General features: G+C 39.3%; 1 protein-coding gene across 1 annotated transcript; it reads left to right on the plus strand.

Moving 5' to 3' along the window:
- The first annotated feature begins 276 nt into the window (after nucleotides 1–276).
- Nucleotides 277–14,850, plus strand: LOC118487572 (extensin-like). The gene is made up of 3 exons (XM_035984525.1): nucleotides 277–294; nucleotides 13,642–14,268; nucleotides 14,362–14,850. The coding sequence occupies exons 1-3, from the start codon at nucleotides 277–279 to the stop codon at nucleotides 14,848–14,850; spliced, it is 1,134 nt and encodes a 377-aa protein (XP_035840418.1).
- Nucleotide 14,851: the final 1 nt, after the last annotated feature.

Consider the following 14,851-nt stretch of genomic DNA (forward strand, 5'->3'; position numbering starts at 1 on the left):
TGTAATGTCTAATGTTTAGTGTGTTACATGTATTATGTAGTGTGTTATGTACTGGCACTGTCAGTATATTTCTGAGTTATCCACTCACTAAGAGTATGAAATAAACAAGAGTTTAAAGAAGTCTTACAACTAGCTTAAAGCTAGGAAGAACAATGGAGAAAATGAGTGGATAAAAGCTTGTGGTAGAGGTCCTTCAAGATCCGTGAGCACCGAGCTTCGTTAATGATCTTCTAGCACCTTGTAGTAACCTTGGAATGGATGCTTGAAAACCGAAAAATGGTGGTGGTGTATATGGTATGTTCGGCCGAGCTTTTTTGAGGAGAGGAGAGAGTGAGTTTTGTGAAGAAGATGATAGTGGTTAACTTATAATCAAATGCTAATACCCAATGGATTATGTGTCTACAAAAGTACATGTCAAATCTTCATCAATTCCAAGTGAACATTAGGAGGATATATTATGAAGATTGGAAAATCTTGTGGTGGGTCCCTTTTGGGCCGATTACATAAGGGGAGAAGGGGTAAATTGTAAATTGTTGTGGTAAGTAGGTGATTAGTAGGGTGTTAAGTGTAATGTCTAATGTTTAGTGTGTTACATGTATTATGTAGTGTGTTATGTACTGACACTGTCAGTATATTTCTGAGTTATCCACTCACTGTGCTAACTGTGCTTTGTGCATCATGTATGTCACTAAAGTTTGTATGTAATGAATGGTGTGACAATATGAAATGTGATGCACATGTATGTATGATACAGAAATTATAAAGCAGTTGTAACACCTTGAAAATTCCTGTCCATTAGAATAAAGACACGTGTCATGTGTGACAGGCGTGTCAGAGAAACCGGATTTTAATAAAGAGATATGTGGTAGGATTTCTAATAAAAAAGGGGCGTCATGTATTTAAAATACCTCTGAACGACCCAAGGGCGACACGTTATAAATCACCTCTGAGCGACCCGACATTTTTATAAATCCCAAGATCCTTAAATCAATTGATGATCATCTCATACGATAACCGGTTGCTCCTGAATAAATAAAGTTTCATCTTTATTGAGGGCTATGGAATTATAGGTTGTTACTGTCGCGGCCCCCGACCCACCCTGGACGGAGCCGGGGCCCGCGATGCAGATTTCAGTGGTACCCGTGGTATTTAATTTATGCGACAGCGGAAGTCTTTTTACAACAGGATCTTTTCACCGTAAAATGCTCGTTTAATATATTACACAAAGTTTAAGGGATAAATCCCATAATTTACAATAAGTTGATTTCACACAGAAATCTTTATTTTCCAAAACATGTTTTATTCATTTATTTACACTGAGCCACTTCTCTGAGCTTGATAGTGCTTTACTGCACTTTTCCTGGATCACACAGATCACCTGAAACATGTTTGAAAAAGGTTTTGTCAGCGGGGAAATACTGAGTGAATCATTCTGTTTTCTAAAACGACCCGTTAGTTATAATTTACAGTATTAAGAGCGATTACAATGTTTCTATCAACCAATTATCAAGAATGGGTATTTGTCACTCGATTCATTTCTGTGACTGTGGTCATACCACTATTGGGTCCCGTTGCCCTAATAGTGACGGTGTACTCACACAGAGTAATAATTACTCACATAGAGTAATATTCACTCACATAGAGTGATAAAAATAGTAATGTGCACAATACCCCACATACCAGCTGTAATTTGGTGATTACAAAGACTTAATCCCTGTAATTATAACCTTGAAAATAATTTGAGGTATTGTAATACTTACTCACAAACTGTGAGAAAACAATTTAAAAAGAAGAATGACTCACATTGCAGATTAACGAGCAATAGATATAAGCCTACTGATTAGCCTTGATTACACCTAGTTTAACACAATGCACACACAGACAGGTTAGTAACTAATACAGCAGTTACGACAATTCACGAGATTAAACCTTCACAACGATTAATCAGTGCAATACTCGATAATTCAATCGGATTCACAACGAATAACAGAGCATAGTCCGAATTCGAAAAGCACTCTAATATTCAAGTCGAAATCACGACGAATAATCAAAGTACAAGCTCAATTGAGCAGCACCTGGACTATCGTTGGATAGTTATAATCGATCGGACGTTGAATCGTAATAGCGATCGAGTTATTACCCTGATTGCGGCAGCGTTTCGATAATCGTGTGTGTTTGTGAACTATTTCGTCTATATCTCAGAGAGTATTAAGAGTTGGGACGTCGAATGAACACTGAACTTCGAGTGCCAATCCCCTCTATTTATATCTGAAAAACACACTCCCTCGCGCCACGCGAGAGAGACGGTTGTACCCGTCGCGTGGCGCGACGGGTCTATTTCTTAGCCTAGGTTGTTTCGTGTCCAAACTAGCCTTGGTGAGCAAGTTAAACGAATCAATTTCGTTTCTACAGCAATTTAGAAGATAAACATCACTAGGGTTTAACCCCCCCCCCCTGAGTTTTAGGGGCCCTGATCCTAATTCCGATTGTTATGAAAATTTTAGGGTTTATGCGGAATTACTTGGGTTTCTCAATTAGGGTTTCCTTATTACCTAATTACCATCCTAATTATGGATTTTCGTGACAGTTGTTACATCCTCCCCACCTTAAGAAAAATCTCGTCCTCGAGATTTACTGGAATAGATGAGGGTACTTTCGCTTCATTTCCGATTCCAGTTCCCAGGTGTATTCTGGTCCTCTCTTGGATTCCCATTTGACTTTTACTAGCACTAGTCGTTTGTGTTTGAGAAATTTGACTTTTCTATCTTCGATCTGTAGTGGTTTCTCTATAAACTTTAACTTTTCGTTCACCTCTACATCTTGAAGAGGTACTACCAGGGATTTATCTGCTAAACATTTCTTGAGATTGGATACATGAAATACATCATGTACTCCAGCCAATTCTTCTGGTAGTTGTAAAAGATAAGCAACTGGTCTGATTCGTTGAATTACTGGGAATGGTCCAACGTACCTTGTACTTAACTTTCCTTTCTTTCCGAATCGTACTACTCCTTTCCAAGGAGAGACTTTTAAAAGTATTTTATCTCCTACTTGAAATTCTAAAGGCTTACGACGATTGTCTGCATAGCTCTTCTGACGATCTCGAGCCGTTTTCAATCTTTCCTTAATCTGAGTTATCTTGTCAGTAGTTTCTTGTACAATTTCAGGGCCTGATAATTGACTTTCTCCGATTTCTGCCCAACATACTGGAGTTCTGCACTTACGTCCGTACAGTGCTTCAAATGGTGCAGCTTCGATGCTTGAATGATAACTATTGTTATAGGAGAATTCAATTAATGGCAATTGGCTATCCCAATTTCCACCAAAGTCAATTACACATGCTCGGAGCATGTCTTCTAGAGTTTGTATTGTCCTTTCACTCTGTCCGTCTGTTTGTGGATGATATGCAGTACTTAGATTTAGTCGAGTTCCCATTGCTTTCTGAAAACTTTTCCAGAAATGAGAAGTAAATCGACTATCTCTATCCGATACAATAGAGAGTGGGACTCCATGTAGGGATACTACTTCGTCCACGTATAGTTTTGCTAACCTTTCCATGCTAAAGGTTTCTTTCATTGGTAAGAAATGAGCTGATTTGGTTAATCGGTCTACAATTACCCAAATTGCATCATTCCCTCTTTTTGTTTTGGGTAACTTAGTAACAAAATCCATTGTTATGAGTTCCCATTTCCATACAGGCATTTCTAACTGTTGTAGTAGTCCTGAAGGTTTCTGGTGTTCAGCCTTAACTTGTGAACAAGTTAAACACTTGGATACGTATTCGGCTATATCCTTTTTCATTCCTATCCACCAGAAATTATTTCTTAAATCTTGGTACATCTTATTATTTCCTGGGTGCATGGTATACCTAGATTTATGAGCTTCTTCTAAGATCTTATTTCTTAATTCTCCTTTCTTAGGTACCCAAATTCGTTTCTTATGGAATTTCCAAATTCCATCATTTCCTTGTTCTAGTTCTTTTAAGTAACCTTTCATTCCTTCAGCATCATCTTGGATCGCTGTTTTCTGAACTTCTTTGATTTGTGCCATTAAATCTACTTGTAGATTTAACCTCAAAGCACGGACTCGTTTCTGTTTTTCATGGTACTTACGACTTAAGGCATCTGCAACTACATTTGCCTTTCCTTCGTGATATTGGATATCACAGTCGTAATCGCTTAGCATCTCCATCCATCTTCTTTGCCTCATGTTTAATTCTTTTTGCCCAAATATATATCTTAGACTCTTATGATCTGTATAAACAGTAAACTTACTTCCATACAGATAATGTCTCCATATCTTAAGGGCAAAAATTATGGCTCCTAATTCTAGATCATGAGTCGTATAATTTTCTTCGTGCTTTTTCAATTGCCTAGAAGCATACGCAATTACCTTCTTGCGTTGCATCAATACACATCCATAGCCTAACTTTGAAGCATCACAGTATACTTCAAAATCTTCTGTTCCTTCGGGTAAAGATAAGATTGGTGCATTCGTCAATCTATGCTTTAAAATCTTAAAGGCTTCTTCTTGTCTAGGTCCCCATTCAAACTTAGCGGCTTTACAGGTTAACTTAGTTAATGGTACGGCTATCTTAGAAAAATCTTTGATAAATCGTCTATAGTATCCAGCTAAGCCTAGAAAACTTCTTATCTCCATAGCTGTTTGTGGAACTTTCCACTTCGTAATGGCTTCTATCTTAGCAGGATCTACATGGATACCTTCGTGATTTACCACATGACCTAAGAATTGTACTTCTTGCAGCCAAAATTCACATTTCGAGAATTTGGCATAAAGCCTTTCTTTTCTTAACACAGTTAAGAGAACGTGTAAATGCTCACAATGTTCTTTTTGGCTTTTGGAGTAAATAAGTATATCGTCGATGAAAACGATCACAAATTTATCCAAGTATGGTTTACAGATTCGATTCATCATGTCCATGAATGCTGCTGGGGCATTCGTTAATCCAAAGGGCATGACTGTAAACTCATAATGACCATACCTAGTTCTGAAAGCAGTTTTAGGTATGTCTTCTTCTTGTACCTTCAACTGATGATATCCAGATCTTAAATCTATCTTTGAGAAATACCTAGCTCCTTGCAATTGATCAAAAAGATCATCAATCCTAGGTAGTGGGTATCGATTCTTAATCGTAACCTTATTCAATTCTCTATAATCGATACACATTCTCATCGATCCATCTTTCTTCTTCACAAACAGTACTGGTGCACCCCAAGGGGATGAACTAGGTTGTATGAATCCTTTGCTTAATAATTCATCTAATTGCTTTTTCAATTCTAGCATTTCGGTAGGTGCTAATCTATATGGTGCTTTAGCTATTGGTGCAGTACCTGGAATTAAATGAATTCTAAACTCTACTTCTCTATCAGGTGGTAATCCAGGTAATTCTTCTGGAAAAACGTCTGGGTATTCTGAGACTACGGGGATGTCCTGAAGTTCTTTATCTTTAGTGTTAATGATTACTGAAATCATATACACCATTTCCTGTTTTCTCGAATAACTAGCCAATTTCATTACTGAGATAAATTTCAGTGGCTTTCGAGGTTTATCTCCAGTAATTAAAATTATTTCTCCTGAAGGGGTTTGAATTTCTACTGCATTTTTGTCACATAGGATTCGAGCATGGTTGGCTATTAACCAATCCATTCCTAATACTACATCGAATCCTGCTAAATTCATTGGTAACAAATTTGCAGAAAACTTATGGCCTAATAATTCTATTTTTCCTTCTTGCCAGATTTTATCTATTTTCACAGAATTTCCTTCTGCGGTTTCTACTGTGAAGTTTTGCCTAAGAGTGGTTAATGGTAACTTAAGATCTTGGCAAAACAAGGTATTTATAAAACTTTGGTTCGCACCAGAGTCAATTAATACTTTTGCAAATACGTTGTGAACTAAGAACGTACCAGCTATCACATCTGGAATGAGTTCGGCCTCTTGAGTGGTTAGCTGGAATGCACGTGCATTTCTCTTGGTTGTTCCTTCCGTGGGTTTGGCTTGGTTAACTATAGGTTTAGCTAACTTAGGACATTCAGATTGAAAGTGTCCCCTTTCTCTGCAATTATAACAAACTTTTGTTTTCTTCCTGCAGTCTTCTTCCCGATGTCCTTTCATTTTACAAAAATTGCAAACCATGTTGCATTGTCCATAATGCTTCTTTTTGCAAATTTTGCAGAAAGGAGATGATGAGGATTGCCCGGTTCCTCTTTTCTTGGCATTACCCACACGAAATCCCTGGGTAATCTTTTGAGCTAATTCCTTCTTGCGATCTTCTTCTCTTGTGCGTACCAATTCATCCGTCAGGGTATTAGCTAATTCTACCGCATCGTCAATAGTACGAGGTCTCGCGGCTTTAACGATGTTTCGGATTTCACTAATTAAACCCCAGATGTAACGAGAGATAAGTACCGGTTCTGGCGAAGCCAGTGATGGCACTACCCTTGCGTATTCAAAAAATGTCGAAGTATAGCCCCGACAATCTACTCCTATCATGCGGTGACTAAGGAATTTGTTTGCCATCTGTTCCTTCTCGTATTCGGGACAGAATTTTCTTTCTACCAAACTCTTAAATTCTTCCCAACCTATGGCATAGGCTATCCTTCTTCCTTTTGCCTGGAGGACCGTGTTCCACCATTCGAGTGCTCCTTCTTTGAACAAATTTGATGCATACATCACTTGATCCTCTTTGGCACATTTGCTTATTGCAATTACTGCCTCGGTTTTCTCTAACCAACGCAGTGTTGCAGTTGCCCCTTCGTTACCTGCAAATTCAGCGGGTTTGCAAGCAAGAAATTCTTTATAAGTGCAACCAGGCGTTGCAGCTTTCATTCTTTTAGGGAGTGGGGCCTGCTGCGGATCATGATCATCATGATTACCGCCTCCATTTATGCTGTTACTATCGTTATCTTCTGGAATACGTTTACAAGGAATTAATTGTGGTTCGGCAGGTTTCTGAACAGCAGCTACAATTTCTGGAATAGCATGAGCTATCCCTTGGGCGATAAAATGCTCGATATCTTGTCGAGATATATATTGATCTTCTTGTTCTTGCTCAGATTGATTTACTTCATTAATTGGTTCATTATTAGCGTTTTCCATCTGCTAATTGGTAAAATTATTAGTGTCTAACTTATCAAATGACAAAATTCACATAGATACACATAGATTATCACAACATACAGGCATAACCAAAATTGTCGATTTCTCGACTTTTACTTTGTTATGGTATATTGTATATGCATCCATACACACCATATTTTACAGAGTTTTATTGCCCATTTTACAGAATTTTAAGTTACTATCATACAATACGGCTTTCTGTGGTTTAACTGACGGTTCTAGTAACGATGCTCCCTCTCATCGTACTTCCAAGTTAGATGCTCCCCCATTTCCCTGATCCTATTACCTGTACCTATCAGTTCTTCACCGAACTGACGGAGTTCAGCTAGGTTTTCATTACTCATGAGAGGATTTGGGAGTGGTTCTGGGTCAAATTGTGGAAGGAAACTATAAGGACTGTTGACTATATTTTGGAATTGCCAGTCATTGGTCCACTATTCCTCCATTTGGCCTAATGGTCTGGTATGAACTAGTGGGTCTGGAATAGTTGGTCCTAGGTTTAGTGGGAATTGAACTGTAGCCGGGTAAGAGAAGAGATTATCGTTGATAGGCTCTAAAACATCACAATTTTCCAGTAGGCGATCTATTTCGTCCTGGAACGTGATTTCCTCAGATTGTTTAGAGCTTTCGCCAATCTCTATTCCCTTTTGTTTCAGATCTATTCCTATTTCCTTTTCAGGTGGTTTTGAACTTTCTCCAGTTTCTATTTCCTTTCCCTTGCTCATGATCACAGGATTTTCTATTTTAGGGAGTCTCCTAGTGGCAGGTTTCCTACGGCGTACTTTCCTCCACCCTACGTATCTTCTCTTCTTTTTAGGTTTGGCTTTTTCCAGTGGTGGAGCTTTGAATTCCACAGGTTCTTCTATGTCAGCAATGTAACCAGTAAAGTCGTGAGAGACTTCGATAGGCACTGGATATAAGTTGAGATTCTGGAATGCTTCCGACATCTCATTCATGTTGCATAGCATATATGCAAAATGCAATGTTAAAACTTTGGAACAAAGTTTAACAAACAAACACTGAAGTTTTATTGCATATTACTTTTTGTACAGAAATAACTGAAATAAACACACTGGGATTTTATTTATTTACGGGATTGTGATTTCTCTTACTAGACCCAACTTATCGGATATTTAGGGATTAGCATTTTCTGCTACAGTAGCTAGCATATAGAGATTTGCCCATTTCCCGTCTATTTTATCTTCCCAAGGTGCACTATTACTCAATTTTTGGACTTCTAGGCTAAACCTAACTCTCTTGGTTCGGGGTTTCTTTCTTTTTTTTTTTTCTCCTGACTCTTTTTAAGTATCGAATCCCTTTTCTCTGGGGAAAGAGGATTCTCATAGTTTGCCTTGCGGACAAAGATTCCTTCTTCTAAGTTTACTGGATTTTTAGAAGAAGATACAACATCTAGTTTGTGGTAGATAGCAGACAACTTTTGCTTACCCATACTGTAACTAAGAATAGCCAGTTAACAACTTTTGCTTACCCATACTCGATCAGTGGCTCAATTTAATTATTAGCTCTGATACCACCTTCTGTCGCGGCCCCCGACCCACCCTGGACGGAGCCGGGGCCCGCGATGCAGATTTCAGTGGTACCCGTGGTATTTAATTTATGCGACAGCGGACGTCTTTTTACAACAGGATCTTTTCACCGTAAAATGCTCGTTTAATATATTACACAAAGTTTAAGGGATAAATCCCATAATTTACAATAAGTTGATTTCACACAGAAATCTTTATTTTCCAAAACATGTTTTATTCATTTATTTACACTGAGCCACTTCTCTGAGCTTGATAGTGCTTTACTGCACTTTTCCTGGATCACACAGATCACCTGAAACATGTTTGAAAAAGGTTTTGTCAGCGGGGAAATACTGAGTGAATCATTCTGTTTTCTAAAACGACCCGTTAGTTATAATTTACAGTATTAAGAGCGATTACAATGTTTCTATCAACCAATTATCAAGAATGGATATTTGTCACTCGATTCATTTCTGTGACTGTGGTCATACCACTATTGGGTCCCGTTGCCCTAATAGTGACGGTGTACTCACACAGAGTAATAATTACTCACATAGAGTAATATTCACTCACATAGAGTGATAAAAATAGTAATGTGCACAATACCCCACATATCAGCTGTAATTTGGTGATTACAAAGACTTAATCCCTGTAATTATAACCTTAAAAATAATTTGAGGTATTGTAATACTTACTCACAAACTGTGAGAAAACAATTTAAAAAGAAGAATGACTCACATTGCAGATTAACGAGCAATAGATATAAGCCTACTGATTAGCCTTGATTACACCTAGTTTAACACAATGCACACACAGACAGGTTAGTAACTAATACAGCAGTTACGACAATTCACGAGATTAAACCTTCACAACGATTAATCAGTGCAATACTCGATAATTCAATCGGATTCACAACGAATAACAGAGCATAGTCTGAATTCGAACAACACTCTAATATTCAAGTCGAAATCACGACGAATAATCAAAGTACAAGCTCAATTGAGCAGCACCTGGACTATCGTTGGATAGTTATAATCGATCGGACGTTGAATCGTAATAGCGATCGAGTTATTACCCTGATTGCGGCAGCGTTTCGATAATCGTGTGTGTTTGTGAACTATTTCGTCTATATCTCAGAGAGTATTAAGAGTTGGGACGTCGAATGAACACTGAACTTCGAGTGCCAATCCCCTCTATTTATATCTGAAAAACACACTCCCTCGCGCCACGCGAGAGAGACGGTTGTACCCGTCGCGTGGCGCGACGGGTCTATTTCTTAGCCTAGGTTGTTTCGTGTCCAAACTAGCCTTGGTGAGCAAGTTAAACGAATCAATTTCGTTTCTACAGCAATTTAGAAGATAAACATCACTAGGGTTTAACCCCCCCTGAGTTTTAGGGGCCCTGATCCTAATTCCGATTGTTATGAAAATTTTAGGGTTTATGCGGAATTACTTGGGTTTCTCAATTAGGGTTTCCTTATTACCTAATTACCATCCTAATTATGGATTTTCGTGACAGTTGTTACAGTTACTACTCCTAAATCTAAATAAAAATCCTTGTAAATAAGTTTTGTTATAGTTTGGCCAACTTATAAGAAAATCCAAGACATATCCTTGGTATTCTCCGTCAAATTTTCAAGACATATGAGTTAAATGGAATGGGGAACATGTAAGAGTCTTCCCTTCATGCAATGGCTGTGTAAGTGGTCACACAAGCTGCAAAAGAAATGCATGTTTCGAATTTTGTGGTTGCATGGTCAAGACTTAAAAGTTTGCAAACTTTTGTCTTCTGGCCATCGCTTACGGACCGCAGGGCCCTTGGCTTACGGTCCGTAAGCAGGGTACCTGGGAATGTTCCGCATGGATCGGTTACGGACCGCAAAGCCTTAGGCTTACAGTCCGTAAGGTGGGCACCTGAACCATGTTTCAGTAAAGTCGGTTACGGACCGCAAACCATGTAGCATACGGTCCGCAAGAGGTCCTTACGGACCGTAAAGCCTCAAGCTTACGGTCCGTAAGACCCTCGCTGGCAGTATGTTTTGGACAGCTGCCTGTCCAGCCCTTTAACCGACTTAAATCGTAAAATTCTGATTCTATGGGCTTCCTAGGCAGTATATAGACCCTTAGGGACATTTGGGTTGATCTTGTAACTACCCTAGACTTGCTTGGCATGATCTTGGAGCATTGGGTTCACTATAAATAGAGTTCAAGTTGTTCATTGAGACTTGCTCATTTTGGAACTTTGGCTAAGGATTTTCTGGAGCTCCTCTGGTCACCAACTCTTTTCTTAGGCTCTCTAATCCATCTTAGGACTCTTGTAAGTGTCCTTAACCATCTTTAATCCTTTCTAGCTTAGTTAATTAAGTAAAAGTCAAACCGTCGTAATTAAGGTTTGACTTCGTGATTAAGCATAATGTGCTTTGTCTAATCACGAATTAAAGATACCTTTAGGAAGGTAATTAAGTGGGTAACAAACCCTTAAAAGGGTGTTTCCAGATTCCCACTCTAAGCATGCTAATTGTCGAGTCAAAGCTAATTATAAAAAGTCAACAGAATGCTAAATTTCAAATTAACACATAATTAGCAATGTAGGTTGAATGTAACCTGTTTGAACATTAATATAACTTGGTAATAAGTATAAGAACATGTTCCAACATGTTCAACTCGACAATTTTCTGTTTAGACCCGGTTCGGAACCGAAAGTCGCATAGTTTGACTTTCGCTTTGACTTTCAGTTCTGACCCGTTTTAGTCAAGATTAAAAATACCTTAGAGCTTCTTTTGAACCTATTAACATGTTAGTATATCCTCCTGTGATTATACAATGTGGTTCATTAGATATCTTGTTCATATGCATGTTTCCGTTAAATGCCCATATGTTGACCATTATGCCCGAATGTCCAAAAATTATAATTTTTGAAAATGTAAAAGGGTAGACACCTTAGTTACTGAAATATAAAGTTGTCCCCAAAATTTGACATCAGTTTGAGGTCTAGATTAAGAGTTATGCTCGTTAGCGTAATTAGAAGCTTTCTTAATAAATAATTAGCGTATTTAACGCATAACCTATCTAAACCCGAATTTTATACCAAAACTTTATACCCACTGTTATATAATAATATTTTGGGAATTTTAAAGATTTTTATTCATTTTTAGCCTGAGCATAACTAGAGGGTCTAAGCTTATTTCGGCTTATGCCGGTTTTACCCCTTTTTTGGTCCTAAAATGAGTTTTACATAACCTTTTGACCCCAAACCTTTTTCTACTGATTTGTTATGTTAAATATAATATTTTGAGCCTTCTGGAAATATGAAAATATCAGCTTTTCTTTTAAAACCCGGAAATGGCTTCAAATCGCCTTTTTAGGCATTTTTACGACATAGTATATGTCAAAACGAGTTTATATATATAAAAGATCTAATACCTACTGATATATTTTATAAAAATATATATAATAACAGTAGACTAAAGTTAGAAACTCGGATTTTCCGTTTTTCCCCTTTTTGGCCTATGTAAAGTTACCAAAATGCCCTTATGAGGCGTAAATGGCGTTTAAAAACATTTGGGGCGTATTTGGACATACCTTACTGATATTACAATATATTTGGTGCATATAATCTCAGGAAACTTGCATATGACTTATGTGGTTACTCGTTACACACTTTCGCGTTCGGATCGGTTTATGTGACTAGTTCACGCATATTAGCCGAAACGGGTCAAACCATATCATCTAAGTCTCAAAATTCAGAATGTGTTTAGTTTACCCATATTATACAAGTATCCAAGCTTGTAGGGTCTAAATCACATTCCTTCCCGGTTTTCTCATTCCTCGCGATTAAACCATATTTATTCTTCGAAACTAACCGGTCTAAGCTTAGGCTATGTTAAAAGACCCGTTAGGATTCTAATAGGTTATTATAACCTTCGTTCCAGAATAGGAGCCCAGTAAAAGACACATGCATTTTTGAAATTGTGGTTATACTTGCTCAGGTAAATACTTTTAACTTATTTTCCCTTATACGGGCTTGGGGGTACGGTATATAAAATACCGCTTGGTCGGGCGATTGACCCCATCTCATTAGTAGTTGGGTATTATCAATGGGACCCGTTTAAAAACTTGGTGTTGTTTGTTTTTATGCCTTTGGGAGCTTAATGACCATGTCCCGGATATCCTTGGCATCATTTTTGGCCACGACCTTGACACCCGGGTGTAGGCGTACACCCGGTATTATGTCCATTATTTTTAAGGTATTAACGTTGGCTTCCCGCCGCGGACTTATACCATGTGGTGTGTCATTTAACCTTAAACCCGATACGACTCGGGCGACTGAACGGTTAACAAACATGTAAATCTTTTACAAGTTTAACTCTGTTTAATTATTCCCAAGTTATAAAATGTTTTGTGCCTTGTGCATTCAAATCAATTGTTTTTTAAACCTTTTCAAAATGAGTCAGTTAAATTGTATTTACCAGTGCAAACTGACGTACTTTCCCCAAAAAGATTAAGTGCAGGTGCTATACGCAATAGGCTGGTTTCTCCTTAGCATCGTAGAGTCTCGCAAGCTTTTGGGATGCATATATCTGTTGAACAATTTCTTTCTTTTTCTTCGATCCGCCTGTGGATCTATTTTGACTGGTTGTGACACTTGATATTACAATTAATAGTTGAAATAAATCTATTTTCATTTGCTTCCGCTGTGCATTATAATTTGTGTTGTTTGACATATGATGATATCAACTACGTCACGTAATCCCCCACCAGGCCCACCGGTGACACGTGGAAATTAGGGGTGTGACAGGTTGGTATCAGAGCCAACACTGAGTGAATTAAACACTAGCCTTTTGTGTTTAATCTCAGTGCACAAATTGCACATTCTTCGAGTTCCAAGTCTAGACATTGAACATAGGACAAACTCTGCTTTGTTTTATTTTGAGTCTTTTATTATATTGTTGTTATTGTCTGATTATTTTATGCAGGTCATCATGCCACCCAGATTTCTTCGCGGTAGAGGCAAAGGACCCGTGTCAGGACATGATCACGAGGCCGGGCCGTCGCATCGACGTACTCCTTCCATCACCATGAGCACCAGCCCGCAAGAGCCATGGAGGCTCTATGTCGAACCCGGAAGGCGATCAGTATCCCTTAGCTCCTCTCCTTCGTACCAACACTCATTTGGGCCCCATTCTGAAAACGAGCCCAACAACCAGCCGCCAGCTTTCATACCTCTTCAGAGATCCAATTCTCACCATTCTTTTGGCGACCCAACACCCGTTTTCCAAAGCCGATTTAACCCGGCTAACCTTTTGCCAGAACCCGTGGGTTTTTACCCACTTGGACCGGGAGACCACTTTTCAGGGGAAAACGACATGGACGAGGATACTGACCCCGTGGAACCTGCATCAGGAACGCCGAATCATCCGATTGAAATCTCAGATGGGTCATCATTCCATGGATCGCCATATAGCGGACCGGACAGTTTTATGGAGAAGTTCAACCAGTATGATTGGTACTTCACCCCGTCTGAACACTCGCATCATCAGCAGCCACAGGATCCTTCGGTGGGTCAACAGTTTGTGGCAGCTACGCCACCGCCACCACCGCCAGTAGAGCAGCAGCCGCCTCCGGAGCCACCGAGGCGAAGAAGGTCGAACGCACGGATGTCCGTGCGAGGTGGAGTTCGGATTAGTACTCCCCAGCCATCAAGTGGCAGCCATTATCCGCCACTTCAGGAGGAAGAGGACCCATATAATGGTGGTCCGTCAAGCCCTATACCAGATGTCAACTTAGTACCTGTGGTACCACCTTTGGGTTTCGATAACCCGATTCCTGCGTATGATGGGTCAGCGGCATACAACCCATTCGAGCAGCCAACGCACACCCACTACAACTACCACTATGGTTATGCGGAGGTAGATCCGTATCAAGTAGCTCGGGACTACAATGCCCTTCATCCTGAAGGACCATATGGAGGACCATGGACTACTGGTTACCCGACTTATGGGTACCAGCATCAGCCACCTCCTCCACCGGTGTATCAGCCGCCACAGCCACAGATTCAGCAGGAAGTCCTTGAGAGGCTAAACCAAGTTGAACAAGAAGTTTGTGAAGACCGCAGAGAGCGGCAAGGTTTCTTCAAAGGGTTGTCAGACTTGCTTAAGGGGAAGTCGAAGAGGAGGGGTCATTAAA

This window comes from Helianthus annuus, chromosome 15, assembly GCF_002127325.2.
Source record: "Helianthus annuus cultivar XRQ/B chromosome 15, HanXRQr2.0-SUNRISE, whole genome shotgun sequence".
NCBI classification, from domain to species: domain Eukaryota; kingdom Viridiplantae; phylum Streptophyta; class Magnoliopsida; order Asterales; family Asteraceae; genus Helianthus; species Helianthus annuus.